Source organism: Agelaius phoeniceus, chromosome 9 (genome assembly GCF_051311805.1).
Source record: "Agelaius phoeniceus isolate bAgePho1 chromosome 9, bAgePho1.hap1, whole genome shotgun sequence".
Lineage (NCBI taxonomy): Eukaryota > Metazoa > Chordata > Aves > Passeriformes > Icteridae > Agelaius > Agelaius phoeniceus.
Genome location: NC_135273.1, coordinates 15853831 through 15871749, shown reverse-complemented (window position 1 = coordinate 15871749; position 17919 = coordinate 15853831). Strand labels below are relative to the sequence as shown.

Below are 17919 nucleotides of genomic sequence, written 5' to 3'. Positions count from 1 at the left end.
AGAGTGACTCAGCCAAGTCAAACTAAGTAGACTCCTACAGTATTAACAGTTCTGATCAACAGTCAGCTATCCTGGACTATCAGTCTGCATCCTGCAGAATGGAGACACTGAAGCCATAAATATTACCTGCCCTTCTAGAATGAACTAATTAGGGGTTTTTTATCATTTGGAGTTTTTTCTGAAACACAAACTGCCAATCACCCAACACAGCACCAAACAATGAAAAAAATCTTGAAAAAGCATGCCTGCAGGCATCTGCTATCTTCAGGCATATGTGAACACAGGCACACATCTACACCCACCCTCTTTCCACCATCCTTAGTCAGAAAATACACGTATACACCTATCCCGACCAATGTTTTTTTCCAGCAGTGTATCATATTTTGCTGTAAACCACAAACCTATTAGCTCTTCTGACAAAATACAGTCTATCCCATCCAGAAGACAACTACATTGAATCAACAAAGTACCATTATCAACAAATCTGTGATCTCAACCACAGTTTAAAGAGAGGCATAGGAACCAGGCTAAACATGAGTAGGACAGCAGCCAATTGCAGATGTGACAATAATTTCCCTTTATGTAGTATTCTTACCAGCTACCTTACTACTGGAGGGAGTTGGGAAAATGAATTTAGTTTGTCCAATTAGAACAGAATAAGGTAAACCAATGTCTTCTACCTTGGTCTTAAATGGGAAAAGCTGAGAAACACTCAGATCAGATGGAGATAATTTGCTGCTAGTTCCAACCATTTCTTTTCACAAATATGGAGTAATATTCTTCACCCATTTTCAGCTTTTATTCCATAATTTTAATTCCTTTTCCTTCCTTAAAGTCCAACATCATCTGTTTTGAAAAATTACCAAATTATTTTGAGGGAAAAAGCTGAATAAGAGGAAAATCCCTTCAAATGAGAAAAACTAGACGTGTTCTTTATGGTTCTTTAGTTTCTAGATATTACTTTTTAAATATAGTCAGTAAACACTTTCAAAAAATGTAATTTAAGCTTCTGGTTTCCTTCAGTAGACAAGCAATAACAAATGACTAACACTAGAACCACGATTTCTTGTTCAACTCTGAAATTAAGACAGTGTTTTGAACCTTCTTAATCAAGACATTTCTAAGTTAACAACTTAGCATAGCTGGAGGATGGGAAAAATCTTCTCTTTTATTCCAGAACAGAGCTGCTTTCAGAAGACTGCAAATAAAGAGGTTTCAAGTGTAAATTAGGAGCTTTTGTTTGTTATATGCTTGGTTCATATAAAATATACATAAGGTGACGGGAATGTTGCACATAAGAAAAGGTCTGGGGGGGTTATGTGTGTGGGTTTTGTTTTCCTAAATAGAAAATGGCCACGAGTGCCACATGGTGAGACTTCTGGGGAATAAAACCATAATACCGTCAAAATCTTATAAAAGGTTTTTATTTAAATTATACAGATCAGCTTATCAGAACACTGTTAGTTCATCTGGAAGGGTTTTTGACTGCTGGCTCTAAGATCAGAATTAACATAATCCATTCTAAATCCATTCTAGAGTCCCTTACTAATTACATATATATGGAGCTCAGGACCTTGCCCTTTTAACATCTGTTCTGATAAAGCACTGAAGTCTTATTAATTTGAAGGTCATCTGCAGGTCAGGATTTAAACCAAAAAGTTTTGCATATCATTTCACAGAGTGATATATTTACATATTTAGATTTTAAAACTTTCCATAGATTTAACTCAATAATGAAGGTTTTGACAATATTATTAGTTCCCATCATGTATCATCAATCACATAAGGTGAAGATTGCCCATTTGACTACAAATTAATTAAAGAAGTATCTTCAAAGTTATTTTTCATATAAATACAGCATTCTTCTGTCTATTCTTCTGAGCTGATCTTGTGACAATATGCTCCTCAATGCAAAATTTGTAATTTTTTTCAAACTGAAGACACAAGTTTGAAACACCAATACGGGTCATATGATAAGACTGTGTAGAACTGATCCATTTCAACAACAGAACAAGAAAATTGTACAATGTATCTTACTAAAACTATAAAAATGGAACCTTGAATACCAGCAAGAACCAGGAAAGAAAAAAACAACTCACAACACAAAAGTAAATTAAAAAAAAACTCACAACAAAGAAACAACCACCGCCCCTCAACCCCCCAAAAATTATTATTAGTGTTTTGCATCATCTTATTCTTTGCAAAATGCCCCAGGCACAGAAGAGTCAGGTCTGTATAGAATACAAAACATCAACACACAAAACCCCCAAAATTAAAAGAAAATTACCATTATTTTAGTATATATTAAGTATTCCTTTATGCTCTAAATTATAAAGAGAACTTTTAAGATTTTTATCACCAAAGTGTTGTTTGGAGGGAGTAAACAGAAATACCATAACTTACTAAAAAAGCCCCATCAAGTTAAACTACAGCAGTAAAGAAATTACACAAATCAGGAGCAAGATGAACTCAAAGACTGAATTTTACTCAGAGTACTTTATTTGCACACAAGCTTATTAAGTAAAAAACCATGTAGTTGTATCTCAAAATTTCCTGCTGAAAAAACACAAGAGATAAAATCCTCATTTTATTTTAATTAAGGAAACAACCCTAGTTTACAAAGAAAAAATAGTAGTATTCTCCAATTTTAGGACTTCCCTTAGAGGAAACACTGTATATTCTTGCTTACTACATTTCCACTGAGTAAATACCTAAAACTTTGCTACCAAACACATTTAAGGAAGTTCCTTGGGATTTTTCGATAATGCTACAGAAAAATCACATTCAGAGAGATCCTGAAGGTGACATGTTGAAATTGCAATTGAAATCCTTTTACCACAAGTATTTATTTTGTTTTTAAATCTAGTTGCCCTACCAACTTTAAACCTAAGTTTTAAACTTTCCCAGCATACAAATTTTGTCAGTTGCCCAAATGATCGTGAACTGAGACAGAGGCACTACTAACTCTGAAACTTCTGTAAAGTAAATCAAAGGCTCAGTATTTCTGAAAATCAGATTAAAGAGCTCCTGTGTGGAAAAAAACAAGATATGTGGAATATCTTTTTTGTCAATAATAATGTGGTGGGAAATTTGTTAGAAAGTGAAATTATCAAACTAATAATGCTTGAGAATGGTGACAAAGAAAGCAGCTGACATTTCAGTATCAAATAACCCCATCGTATTAATTCTGATGGGATTTTTTGCCAGATCCATGGTACCACTGGGAAGTGTTGATTTGCTGCTGGTAAAATCCAGCGCTTCATTCTGACACTTCCAAAACAATGCAGAAAAACAAAATCAAATTACCATGATTTTATCTGTTCAGATATCTTCCATACTGATATGGGTAGAACCAAAGTATACAAATTATGAATTTTTCATATTTGCATCCTTTAAGTATTAAGGTTTGTTTGGATACTTGGAAGGTTTATGCAAAGAAAGGATGCATGACTGTCTCAGTGAGTTTTAGTAACCTAAATAACTAATCAACTCTGCCTTTCTAGTTAGGAAAAAAGCTTGTAACAAGGTCAAAAAACAAATCCAAGTCTTTCAGGGCAAAAAGCTCATTCTGAAACACTATACTTGTTCTTCAGTCCATCTCACAGAAGATTTGAGAAGATACAGCAACAACCTTAGCAGTTTGACTTATTGATATACTTCCATTGTATGATGGGTTTGGGTTTTTTGTAATATTTACTGGGGAAAAAGACTTGCAAAAACACCAGTTCTAACTATTCCAAATTAGACCACAACCACTTGAAGAAGCTGGGACCTGCCTCCCAAGAAACCTATCAAAATCCAAACACTTAGACCATGGTAACAGAGCTGTATGAAATATGTGATGACCTTATCTCTGACTTAAAATTCAAGCTCGAATTGTGTAAGTGCATAGCCCCCACTAGGCAGTTGGGAGAGCAGCAAAGAAACCACACTTCTCCTTTGTGCTTCCTCAGCTAAGACTTTAAACCCTCTGCAGCTCTTTCCAGCCAACTGTGTCTGTTTAGAGCAGATTCTGCAGTTACTTCTTCTCACTACTACAGTTCTTGTCAACTTGTGTTATCCATGGCTCAGGAGACAGATAAATAGGATACAGAGCCTTTCACCTCTAGGTCATCAGTTCAAACGTTACCCATGTTGGTAAAGGACCAAAAGTTGCTATCAATAGATGGTTTTTTGGACCTCTCTGTAAACCTCTATTTCACCTGCACAAACCAGCACGTATTCCAGTTCCAAAATTCTGCATTATCTCAAAGGAGGTCTGCCACAGAAAAAGGAAATGAAATTCCAATCTTTTTTCTGTAAGAACTATCCCATAAACATATAAAATACCCATACTTTTGTTTTCCCTTCCTTTAAACATTAGAATTGAGAGTTTTATTAATGGTGCAAGACTGTAAGACAATGGAATAATGAAATGTTCTAAAAGGCCACAAGCAGAGAAAGTCAAGATGTCTTTTTATAAAAAAAGAGCAGTGAAAGCTTTGCTGCATTAACAAATCTCAATGAAGATTTATGAGAAATTATCCTTGCCTAAAATAAACAGTCCTTATTGCCTTGTTATGTCTTGGGTTGTGACTGCTGCCCTGACTCTTCCATGCAAATGCTTCACAGCAAAACTAAGGAAGATCAATTTTGAATTCCTTTTTATGTGCACACATCAGCTGTCAGATCTTTGCACTGACACTATGATGTTCTTGCAGTTGCTCAATCTTTTAGTAGTGATAAAAGCCAGAATAGATGCACTCTGCTGAGCCACAAGGAAATTACCAGTTGAATTACCTGCAAGTTCCATGGAATAGCCACCTGTAGGCTGCATTATAGGGAATTGGAAAGTCACAGGCAAAATAATAACTGTAGCATAGCTAATGAAAGAGTTATCTGAGCTGCAGCAGTAGCCTGCAGCAGAGTCTAAGCCTTCTTCACTCCATGTGATTTCAAGGCATGGTACATCAAAGCTATGGCATCTCCCCTCTCCTTTAGATCTCTTTATGGTATGACAATAACATGTCCAAACCCCTCAATTCAGGAGTCCTTTGACTTTTAAGACTTCCTGTCTGGCAACAACTTCCAGGGGAAAATTGTCAGATAGAAGTCTTTAGGATTTGAAGAGTACTGATGGCTTCTCGGAAAGCACATCAACCATCAGTGGACTCTACAAAAGCACTAGCAAATACAGAGTCAAAATGCTAAAAACCATCAGCAATTTTATCTCACCTAAATGATCTTTACATGATGACATTAGGAACTACAACTTTCCCTGCAGCTCTAAAACCAGGAATGCTGCTTGCCTTGCCTGACAGAGCAAGGGTAGGCAGAATGCAGGCACTGAACCCAGTGTTTTCAATATTTTCAGGACACTAAATGTAGCATTGTCCACAGAAGACCTTGCAGAGGGACGTGGTGTGGTTCAGACAGCACACTCTTCAGTCTGATCTCTGACTGGAGTAGCAAGGGGACTGTTTATATCTTTCTGCAGAGCTGCTCCAGGAACACTGCAACAACATGCTGCTACTACTACTGCTATGTGCCAGCTACTCAAAGCAGATGCTGAAGCAGTGTCCTGTTCAGAGGTAACACTGTACAGCAGTCAAGCTGATGAGATCTACCATACTGGTTCACATATAGCAAGTTTTAATTTTAATAAGAGACACCATAGTGCCATAGCTGTAAGGTCATTCTTAAAGCTTTTGTATTTCTGCAGGAGACCTCCTGGAGAGCAAACATGCACAGGTATCATATAACACATATATGACTGTCAAAGATGCATCAGATCTGCTGCAATGTCCATAGAGCTGATGTGTACAGTTCATCTGAAGCATTTTGGACATGTCTGCACACAGGCTTTAGAGCTGATTGCTCACACAGTGGCTGCCTGTTGAAGATTTTCTGATGTCCAACAGTATGGTAGGAGGTGTTGGTTACCCAGAAACCGAAATCCAGACAAACAGTCCAAAAGTAAATTTGTATTACATAGCAGCCCTGCAGACAACTGACCGTGCACAGCTAGTTCCAAATGGAACAGCCCTGTCCAGACAGACTTGTCAGCAGGAGTTCCCTGCAGTGGTGCCAAGTGCACAAAGAGGCACCAGCAGCAACCAGGAGCCCAGAAAGGCACAGAGCACTGGTGTGACTGAGGCGCTGTGAAAAGCAGGCAGGGATCATAGTGGCAGTGATGATGTGGAAATCATGAAGACAAAACCAGCAGCAGTTGTATTGCTGGGGTGGTGTGTGAGGTGCAGGCAGCAGCCCCAGTGGGACAGGATGCAGATAAAGCAGGGGGCAGGGGCAGCCAAGCTGCCATGGAAGGAGGGAGAACTGGGGATGCTGGGACTAGAGCAGCAGTGAGTGACTCCCTGAGAAAATGAGAAGTAGAGACACAATAGGAAGGAGCAGCTGGTCATGCACCAGTTATAAACTATTATCCTAGAAATTAATTTATAATTATAGTTTTAATTATTTTTAACGAGTCAATTTGTCGAAGAGGGAAAACCCCCAAACAGCACATTATCTTCACTTCAGTCCCATAGTCCCATTTAGACAAAAAGCATTGAGAAACCAGATAGGTCTAAAGAAAGGTATAAGGAGTAAAATGTCCTTTCTTCTGGTATTATGCATTTAATTAAAATATATCATGATATATGAATCAGATATTAATGTACTCTAAAAGACCTTCAGTCTCTAAGGGTCTTATTTTTCTTGCTTCTTAAAGTGCTTTAAGTAACAAAAACCAGTACATTTAATTTAATATTTTATAATCATAATTTCACTACATGTCATACCCATTTAAGTAAGCATTATTTCTCATGGCAATCAGTAAGGTCCTAGAAGTTCTTTAATACATTTTCAAATGTTCGTAAAACACAGACCAGTGTTAGGAAACAAAGACTATACATATACCAAGCTACAGACTAAGAACACTTACTTGTCTACATAAGTGTTTGCTATTCTGTCAATTTACATACAGATGTTACTTTTTTCTCATAGAAATAAGTTTACTCACCTTTTTACACTCATCTGTTCTTTTAGTTTGCTGTACATTTCCAGCACTGCATAAAAGCAAAAAGATTAACTTGTGAGTCTTATTGTGGCTTTAGTTAAAAAAAGAGGAAAATATGTACTGTAAAGGGCAAAATTAGAAATAGAAAAGGATGTGCTATACTTACCTTATTTAATTCCTACTGTAGCATAAATGTGATAAACCTAGTAAAAAATATTCTAGAATGCAGCTGAGAGTATGAAAACAATAACTGAACCCTTAACAGCTTTTAAATTAAAAAGAATTAAGGTTAACAAAAACCAGTCAACACTATACATATCAAGCATATTCATTCACTTACTACATGCAGCAACCTGATCTGCATTACCAGGCCATGGCCTGTCTCCATAAAAAGGCAACAGTACCACCTACTGTACTCAGAACACGTCAACAAGAAGACTTCACAAAGAAAGATTTTCAAATCCACTTTACACCAATATGACAAACAAGATAAAACCCTCATGGAGCTGTGTGCAATCCTACAATATTACCTCTCTGAAACAACATTTAGAGCCTTTTTGCTTATTTCAAAACACCTGTAGTGACACAGAGCTAAAAGTACAATGTTGAAAGAACATCGTTAGTATTTTCCCCACTATTCAAACACTAAAACCCACCCTCTCAAGCAACAAATTAATTGTTTACCATATTAAAAATATTAGCTCATTCAAAGCTGTACGTGGCTACATGGTTTGCACCATTTAAATGTCTCACTGCTTCTGACACTGTTGCAATTGCTCTGTGTCAAATATTGCAAAAGATATGGAACCTTCATGTTGACATCTTTTAAAAAACCTATTAATTTTTTCATTAACCTGGATGTTACAGGACCGGAACTTAGAAAAAATAGAAGACTTTTCCTTTTGGCTATTGAGATTTTATATAATTTGCCATCATATTTCACTGTAGGTCACTCACCTGGAAGACACAACTGTAGTTTTTCCACAACTGTTGTAATATTCCGCTGTTGAACTCTACATCGGATGATTTCCTCTGTTTGGGCTATCACCTTAAAGGTTTTTTATTTAAAAAAGGGAAATAAAATCACACTTAAATTATGCAAATAAACCTATTTTGCTACAAATATTCATAATGTCCATATAGGAAGCATCATTTTCTCACCTCTTTCCCAGCATCCTGAAGCCTTCGGTTGGTATCAGTAACTTGGACCTTAAAAATAATTTCACCTTTGTTAGACAAATATGCATATATTGCCCTGATGTGACTGCTCACCCTTGTAATCAGATCATGCTTCCTGAGAAACTTAGAACAAAGAAATGCAAATTCAAATTAACTCTACAGCTTGAACTTGAACTTTTGATCGCAAAGGGCTTTTGTTAAATTCAATTACTTATGACAGTTCTTTCTAACAGATTCTGTGGCAAACTTCTCAAATTTACTTGGGATTTTTGAACTTTCCTTGTTTCTGTAGGTCTGTCAAACAATTCAAATCATTGACCCAATTGACCACTGGTCCCTTTTTGATAACCTCAATGAGCTCTATGGGCCATTCATTGTCTGTAAGAAATGGTGATTGCATTTTATGGTAATTAAACATTCATACTTTGCTGAATGCAAACACTGGGTGGTTGATTAACATCAAACGTGGAAATCTCCAAACCACAGCAACATTTTAATGCTGCAGGTGCAGGCAAAGCTCAACCTCAGATTTTCCCACATAGTAAGTGACTCATTAGGTCATCATAATAAGGAAGCACATTCTAGTTTATTAAAAATCTCATTAATTTCTGAACAAAGATGCTCAATGACCTCATTGATGCTGTATTTGGTCTCTTGTTATCTGAATATCCTTTATATAATGGTCTTCTAATCATAACCTCTGATGAACTATGCTCATTCTGTCTGGTGTGCATATTTTGCTCTCAAAAGTGTAAGGAGAGCTAAAAGGGACGGATCTCATAATTCACTATTCTGCATTCTGATCTGTGAGGAAATCTTGGTTCTCATATCTCATGGAAACTACTAACATCACCTACTCTGCTGCTCATTATAAAGTAAAGAACAGGGGTTTTTTCCACGCATAATTGTGGCATTTTTAGTTTTCTAAAAAGGACTTTCGATTCTTCTAAGGTCTGACATATAAAAACATGATTAAGAAAAGACTTTTTTAAGAAATACTGTGTTTATCATTTGCTGTCCTTCACCTTCTGAGAAAGCCTTTATAAAAAGGCAAAATAATTTGGTAGCATTTTCTGAAAATGATAGATTAAAAAATCAAAATGAGATCTAATAAAATATTCAGCTTTGTAAATATAAATTACTGTATCAGGCAACATGGCTCTAATCACAAATCCTGATCAATTCACTTGTAAAAATTTGCTGCAAACATCAGAGTGCATGTGATAAACACTAAATCAATCTTCAGTAGAAGAGTCCAGTTCCTTCTTTTAGATTCAAAGACAATGATATATGAAACTCTGAAAAACTTCTTCCTTACCTTTAGCTTTTCTGCATCAGCCCTAACTTTAAGAAGTTCTGTAATAGCATCCACAAAGCCCTGATGGTGAAAATTGCACATCTTTTCTATCTCCCTGTCATGGTTACGTATGCAGGCATCAAGCTTTTCCATAAACTTCTGATGCGCATTTGGTTGGTCATCATATACAGACCTATTAAATACAAATAAGAAAATAAAAGTTTACTTTTTTCACCAGTTGAAAATAGCATGTATGCAACCATCTTTATTGAAACCTATCTCTCTTAACAAGAAAATAAAAGCAAGCAAACTTGATGTTAGTGGCATCCTTTGGTGGATCCACTCCATCAAAATCAGCATTAAAGAAAAGATGGCACAAAACTGAGAACTGATGGCACAAAACCCAGCCCTTATGGCATTAATCCATGTGCTTAACCAGTTACATCATGGTTGACCTGAGCCTCACTGGTCTGTTATTTATGCCCTAATGCTCAAATATGGGTACAAAAGAATCAGTTTCTCCAACCACCTCAAATAGCATGGATCGCTTTTCCATCAAATTCCACTCTTTGCTAAATATAAAGAAGTGCAAACATACAAATTTGCTTTCCTGTTATTCCTAACAGCAGAGTTATCCAACTCAATCAGGCTTGGGTGCCTGCAGCCAGAGTGACTGGAGCACTGCGCAGGACCCGGGCAAAGGCAACCCCCGAGGCTCCATCCCTCCCCAACAGCTCCCAAGGCAAAACCATGATGTGCACACACCTAAGGCTGCCTCCTCCACAAAACCTAACTGCTGGAAGGGCTAGAATCAGGTCTTCTGGCTGACTTTACTAATTCTCACATAATTCACTTAGAACTCCAGCAGGAAACATGACTTGGGAGAAATTACTGGTGCAGTTTGTTAAGCAGCATCAGAAACAGAAATCTGCATGGAAAAATGCTCGAGCATGAGAAGGGGCAAAGGAGGCAGAGGGAAATTTAAGGCTTTAGATTTTTGCAGAGTAACCAAGAGAAGAGGCTTTATATAGAACTGTACCAAAATCAAAGGTAGGGAGTCTCCCAACAAAGGCTAGGTATAGACAGTTCCAAAAATTGATTAATAATTTGACACAGCAACAACAGCAAAGACTGGTAGTTTTGAAGTAGCTTTTCACATAGAATGAGAGCAGAAATATGAGCAGGATTTCATCATACATATACAAACACATTTGTACTGCAAACTACAAGTGTTAAAAAAAAGTTATTAAAAATCTTTAAATTGCTTTTTTAGCCTCTAATTTCCTTTCAAAATTATAAAGTCTTCTCCAGATATTTACAAGGAGAAGTTGATGAAGAAAAAAATAAAAATTCAAAAATATTCACATGAGGAAAAGAAAAGGCTGAAATTCCAAGTGTTTCAATGTTACTTGCAGAAGTACAGTCTTAAGTTCAAGACCCAGGCAACCATGAATCAAAGCCTCTAAAACCCTTAAATAGTAAGAAACTACTTCCCTCCTAGTCTTCTTGGAGAAGTGTGGTTGCCCATATTCTTCAAGATTCTCTTTTCTAACCAGACATCTGGACTTTGCTGAGATCTGAGCTCATCATCAGCACAACAAACCTATAGCTGAATGTCTGACAGGAACACAACCTTTCAAAGTAGAAAAGGTGCAGAAGAGATTGAAAAGACTCCTGTTATAAGATTCTTTATACTTTCTGAGTTCCTTTTGACCTTGTACAATATATTCAGAGAAGCAACTGAAGTGACAGAAGAAAGGCAATATGCTGTCCTACATGTCGAAGGAAGAAAGTCAATTCCTTATACTCTGCTTGTTATAGATGCTTATTCAGGGGAAAAATCTACCAAATAAAATTTTCCAAGAATACCCCCTTATGATGGGAAAATAAGGCTATGGTACTGAAAGCAGGCTCTTTCTTCCAAAGTGCACCAGAGGAAAAATAAGATTGTTCACTCATCAAGTTTATCCTTCACTGTTTCTACCACCAGAGTTTGAAATGACAGCTGGAAGGAGCAAATGTGTGCCCAGAAGTGTCTCCTCCTGAGGCTCCTGCCAGACTGCCTGAAAGGGCTCCCTCAAGGCTGCCCAGGATGAGCTTTAAAGGGCTCTGGTGGATGGTCAAAAGTGACCTGCATCAGCAGGGGGAAATACCCACATGCAGAACTCAGTGCTGGCTGGAGGGAGAAGCAGCATCCTGGCCTGGGAGGAAAGAAAGGTACAAGACACAGTGGGCACTGAGTGAGGCTTCCTCAGGCAGCCTGATGCTCTGCATGAGAATACACAGGGACAAGCATGTGGGCCATAGCACTGTCACCTGGACAGAAACGGGGAAGGGATGAGAAAAAGGTTCAATGACTGATGTGCTAGCACTCCAAAATACCCATTACAGCTACGTGAGTGCTGTTCCATTAAGAAAAGGGTCAGAGATGCTGGAAGCTACAGGGTGGACACAGAGGGGCATCCAACTGTCTTCAGAGCTCTCGGAGAAGAAAAAAAGATCAGGAGGACCAGAGATCAAAGTATCTTCACAGATATCTGGCAAGCATTAGCCTCCTCAAATTGGGCTGGACTCACTACCTATACTGCACTGTATGCTAAAGAAAAAAACAAAACAAACCAAAACAAAAAAACCTTCAAAGAAAAAGAAATTCAAATTATTACTGCTTCTTTAGCCTTTTGTTTAAGGGTGGAAGAAGCCTCCAAATTTAGGTCTCCTTCCAGTGTTCTCAAAGGGAAGTGAGAAAGAAGCATCATTATCACAAAGACAGGGACTTGTATCTATCACTATGTGCCCAAACTGTAAATTGTGTCATGTAAGCATAAATGAAAGCAGCAGTAAAACTCAGTAAAGAAAATATAATTAAAATGAGAATGAGACTACAAAAAGATGGTACAAGAGGAACCACCAAACTTTCTTTGATGGTAGCAATGCACTGTGGTTTTGGACTTAGCTACTGCCTGATGATTTGGGGGTATCCAATCGCTGCCTTGATAACTTTTTATCCATTTCACATCTGTGCCAAGACTTTCAGACATATTCTCACAATACTGACAAAAGGAAATCCTCTGCAATCAGAAGATTTCTCTTTAAAATGTTATCAAAAAATTCCAGAAAGCACAGCCAGAAGTTCTGGAAGTACATACAATGTAGCACAGGCAACACAGTTTCCACTGTTATAATATATGTGCTGATCATGTTTTCCTCAATATTAAGGCCGCTTATGCTTAAATTTAATTATAATAAAGTACTGGTTTTTAATCTCAGGGGTAGTAACACAATATTTAATTGAAAATAATACAGGGAATAAATGTTCAAAGTAAGGGGGAAGAAAGCAATACTGTGCACCTCCCAATACCTTAATCACAAGGTTACCCTACCTTCTTAAAATAATAGTTACTATTTTGTCTTGTACATTGTACCCTTTTCGTAAGGATACTAATAAAATTGTGACCTGTGATTTAAACCAGTACTTTGTCAGACCTCCCTAAAATGCACTAGTAGTATAAATTCCATATTAATTCCATATGTAAACAGCTCCATCTTGTGGGAACAACAAATCAACGCTCATCAGCACGAGACAGAACTGCTCGCCTTTACAGAAATAAATCATCAGTGTATTTTTAAAAAAAACTCACACTTCATATCACAACTTTCTCATCTAGGTGAGAAGAAGATGAATAAACAGGTTTATTGACTCCCTGAGGACACTGTCCTCTGAGGACACTTCACACATGCAGTTTCAGAGGCTTCAGAACAATGTCTGGCCTAAAACACCAGCCTTTTTGAAAACCAAAGTGTACACTGGAGAGCCAGGCCATCTTTGGCCACAGACAGAAATCAGGCTTTTTCTCAAACCTGCAAACACAACTCAGACAATACACACCTGATTTACCTTTTAGGGAACACCACACATCATAGTTCATTTCTGATACTGAAACTCATTTTCCATACATACGCTTATTTCAAAGATTACCTACAGCTATCTAAATAAAGTAATTTCTACCTCTTAATAATTATCTGCAAGTGTACATTTCAACAGATTATGACACTGCAAGAGATGCTGATAACAATTCTCCACTTTTGAGAGCGAAATTAGCAAGCAGACAAATCACCAATACTGCAATATCTTGGAGAGACATGAAATCCTAAAAGCATCCTAGAGATAACTCTTTAAAATTACAAGACAAAATTAACTGAATTTACAGCACACACAGAGTTCTGCTGGAAATCAAGTGAGGAAGCAGTAACCCTTCCAGCTCCATTTCTTCAGGAGATTACAATTACATGCAATTATGTCTACCCTAAAAATCTCTCTCTCACTATAAATTGTTTCACATCCAGCAGTAGCAAGTGTCAATCTAGGATACCAAAGGAATTTCTACATGTGTAATACACAGTTCTTTCAGTTTTTCTTTACATTTTTACACCTCTGAATGAAGAGGCCCAAGGATCCTCTTCAGCTTTATGGGCCCCTGAAGTGGATGCTGATGGTCTGAAATACAGCACAAATTTGAACTGTGTCAAACTGAAAGACATTATTAGTTTTTATTAAAACAGCTTTCAACCTCTGATCTGCACAACTACAGACTACTAGTGTTGATTCATATCATGAAACTTTGACAGGAAAGTTTTTTTCTTGGTATGAGTCTTCAGACTGGATTAAAAAAAAAGAGAAAATCACTAATGCTGGAGACAGAAGTTTATGTTTGATTTTGGCACCCAACATTATCAATTTTCAAGCTGGAATGAGAGAGCTTTAACTTGAGTGACTACTTCACCACCACTACAGCAAATCAGTGATAGGACAGGTACTGGTTTCTCTCCTCAGCAACAGGGCAAGCAGGGAACCCAGGAAGAACAGAAGCAGAGCTGAGCAACTTTCCTGGTAATGTGCAGATATCTGTCTATATTCCCAGAAATCTGTATATAAACTGAGACTTTTTTTGGGTTTTTTTTTTTTTTTTTTACTCATTCCAACAATTGGATGAGTCATATTAATGCCAGTCTAGGTAAAAAGAAGATAGTGCATAAAGTACTTGAAAAAGGCAAAAAAATAAACTAGGAGCAGTCAGAGAGTGACCTAAAGGAGAAAAATGTCTGAGTTCACTGGATACATTTTATTGCAATAGGGATATTTTTATCTTGATCTTTCTTACCAAGCAGACTGAAGGGAGAACAACAAGCATAAACAGATTTGAATTCAGGTCTCAAGAAATTATGAAGGAGGATTTGCAGATATGCAACCATTTTCCAATTGAAAACAATAAAATAAGTTTACTTTATACTGTAAAAAACTTTCCTAAAACTTTTACTTTCAAAACTGAAACACAATATGAAAAACATGTATCTAATAAGTCTTATTCACGACTTTTGTGTTTACATGCAAAAATATACTGAAGCACCAGAGGGCACCATCCTATGCACAAAAATACCAACAGTTAGGTAATCAAAAAATCTCCAGAGAACTAAAACTTAACATGCCAAGAATTCCACACAACCTTTATAAAAAACAGTAGTCAAAATAAATTGTCCTGAAATCATCTATTCCATAATGACAACTCCACACATACATATTATCACTCTAAGTGAGCATCATAAATATCTTCACAAATGGTTACAGGCTCCCTTCAAAATCATATTTCTGCTATAATTTCATACAAATATTTCTGTGCATGCAATCAGGATAGATGTCCTTAAATGCCTGAGTGTAGGCAGGAGTAAAAGAGGACAAGAATTTCAGCAATGAGGAGGGAAATAAAAAGTTAGAAGCAAAAAAAAAAAAATTGTATAAGCCCAAAACTTAATTTAATACATTGACTGGACTACTGGAAGGGCAGACAATGGAAGTGCATATAGACTATTAACTGCAAAAGAAGAGGAGCCCAAAATCCTTTTTGGAAGTTCAGCAAATATCCCAAATTTGCTTTTTCCCCTCCTCATCTCCAGTCTAGCTCCACCTCTATGGCCTCTAGACATGAAAATTACAATAACCAGACCTAAGTAAAACTTCTACTGTAGTCTTCTTGTTTTAGCATAGAAAAATAGATTTCAAGAATAATCAGAATGGGAACTAAATTAATTTTGTCTCATATCTATAGCAATAGCCGTAACTTTTCAAAGGAGAGAACTACTACTCAGGAACCCAGGCTTCAGGCCAAAAAAATGAACTTGAAGAGTTTATTTTATTAAAAATAAAATCTCCATACTTTCATAAGAAAATAGTAATTCAGAAGATAATATGAATTCCTGGTTGGTGAAAACTCTCTCACTTAAAAATCATTACTAGAACAGTCTACTAGATAAAGAAAAAATAATATTTAATAAATCCCACTGGAGTTTTTAAAAAATTACTATTTCTTAAAGGTTCTGGGATTATTTTGTGTGTTCTTTTAAATGAGCAATGATTCAACTTGTAATTGCAATCCATATTCAGGAAAGACAAACCTGAGCTTATGGAGCATTACTGTAAACTTTTTGAGAGAACAATTCTTCTAGCAATCATTTATAATAGGTTCTAGCAGCAGCAGAGACTTTTAAAACAGATCATGTATTTTAAAATAGCCAAAAAAAGATGTTAGAAAAAAAAGAAAAAAAAACAGCAATCTTTTTACAGGACAAAGAAACTTTTTATTAATGACTTGCCGCCTTTCACCATTTTCACACCTCCCCCAAACCATCCTGTTCTGTCCCATTTCTAGGATGAATTGCAGGTTTCCCCACCCCTGCCTATATTGCCACAAAGTCTTTCATTTCCTGATTGCACAAGACATATGAAGCAATTAAAAACTGTATGTACACATTCCTTTCAGGATACTGATAACCACTCAGTAAGTGCCAATCAGTTACAGCTCCATGAATGCCGTGACAATGGCAGGAATTACACATATCTGTACAACAGTTGTATGAGTTTGACATGGAATGTAAGTCTGACCATGCAACTTCTGACCTTCAACAGAAGCAAGAGAAAAAGTTTCATTCGTAGAGCTTCAAATTAAGCAACATGAGGGGAAATAATTATAATTACTTGGATCAATTAAATGAAGGCACAAAAAAAAATCCACCCAAACATGCACTTTTTATTTAATTTTTCAAAGTAATACTTTCAACAAAACACACACACAAATGTACCAACTCTCAAATGAAGAAACTGTGCTTATGGATAATCATGATTTTAGAATTCATGTCTTGCTACCAAAGCCAATTTTGTCCTGATGCTAGAGATGCTCCCAACTAATTCCCATAGACATATTGCAAGAAGTAACCCCCTAGATGTTCTCCCTATTTCTCTTTTCATTGAAATAAAATCCCAAAATGAAACAACAACACTAAGCTATACTAAATAAAGTTTAAAAACAAAGTAATATTTACAATTCAAATATACATTATGAGTTCAGTGGGATCAGTGCAAGCAGAAAACACTGACGCTGCAAATTAAGATTCTGCCCTTAAAACAGCCCTGTCACACTGTGACTATAACTATGGCATCCCTAACTGTGATACTGTATCACACACTCCATTTGAGCTGCAATTTCACAGGAAACATTGTAGAAACTTCCTTTGTCCTAAAATATACAAAGATATTTTCTGTCTACAGAAGCTGCAAACTTTGTAGGGATTTTTCCATGGAGTAATTTCATATAGGTGGTTGCATACACCCTAAAACGCTTTATAAAATAATGTCCAGGTGTTTCCTGTAATTCAATTGCAGTTATGGTAATAAGCACATTTCTTAAAAGCTAAGCAGCCTTTCAGTGCCAGATGCTACCTATGTTCCAGTTCTGCCATTCTTACTCATAATTACATCTCACCACTCTATTTAAAAGATCACATTACCTGCCAGAACAACACAGAACTCAGCTACGGCCTATTCAGAGAAAAGATTTTATTAATCTTAGTTTAGCTGTTATGCTTTGCTTGCCTGGTTTTCCTGGATGTGCAATTTCTGTCAATTGTTCTCACTAATAGTATCCTGTTTCTATGAGCAGGAAAGGGCGGAGTACAGTTTGTTAGTTACCATTACTTCCTATAAGCAGGGCGCTTATTCTGTAGTAGCAGCACTAGAGCATTCATTGTTCGTGCTGGATAAGCAATGCATCACGCTGATGGCTGTTAATGGACATCCTCTGCAGCCAAACACCAACTGATAATCAGCACACCCAGATTTGCAATAGACTTCCTCCTTCCTGTTTTTACACTGCTGACCAAGGAGATGCCTCTTCCTGCTGAGCCTTTGTGCGACTTACTGATGTATGAAGTAAGAAACTGAAAAACAAGTGCTGTGCTACCGCTTTTTTTCCTAATTTTGTGTTGTAATAGTAGATAAAAAGGCAGCAAAGGAAACGGCAGCTTTGCTCGCTTTGGTGCTGGCTATCGCCACGGAATGAGGTGCCAAGTTTGGCCATCTGTTCCATACACCTACATGGACACAAGGGGATGTAGCTGC

The 17919-nt window shown here is 36.9% G+C and overlaps 1 protein-coding gene across 4 annotated transcripts in view; it reads right to left on the bottom strand.

Moving 5' to 3' along the window:
- The window catches only part of EXOC6 (exocyst complex component 6), an 85778-nt gene that overhangs the window by 57636 nt on the left and 10223 nt on the right, over positions 1-17919 (bottom strand). For 3 of the 4 annotated variants that reach the window (XM_077183057.1, XM_077183058.1, XM_077183060.1), the window contains exons 2-5: positions 9495-9666; positions 8159-8206; positions 7955-8045; positions 7001-7046 (exon numbers count right to left, since the gene is read on the bottom strand). In XM_077183057.1, the coding sequence (XP_077039172.1) occupies positions 7001-7046; positions 7955-8045; positions 8159-8206; positions 9495-9666 (357 nt within the window). Of the gene's footprint in view, positions 1-7000; positions 7047-7954; positions 8086-8158; positions 8207-9494; positions 9667-17919 lie in introns of those variants that run through there. The other variant, XM_077183059.1, reaches the window with a different exon arrangement.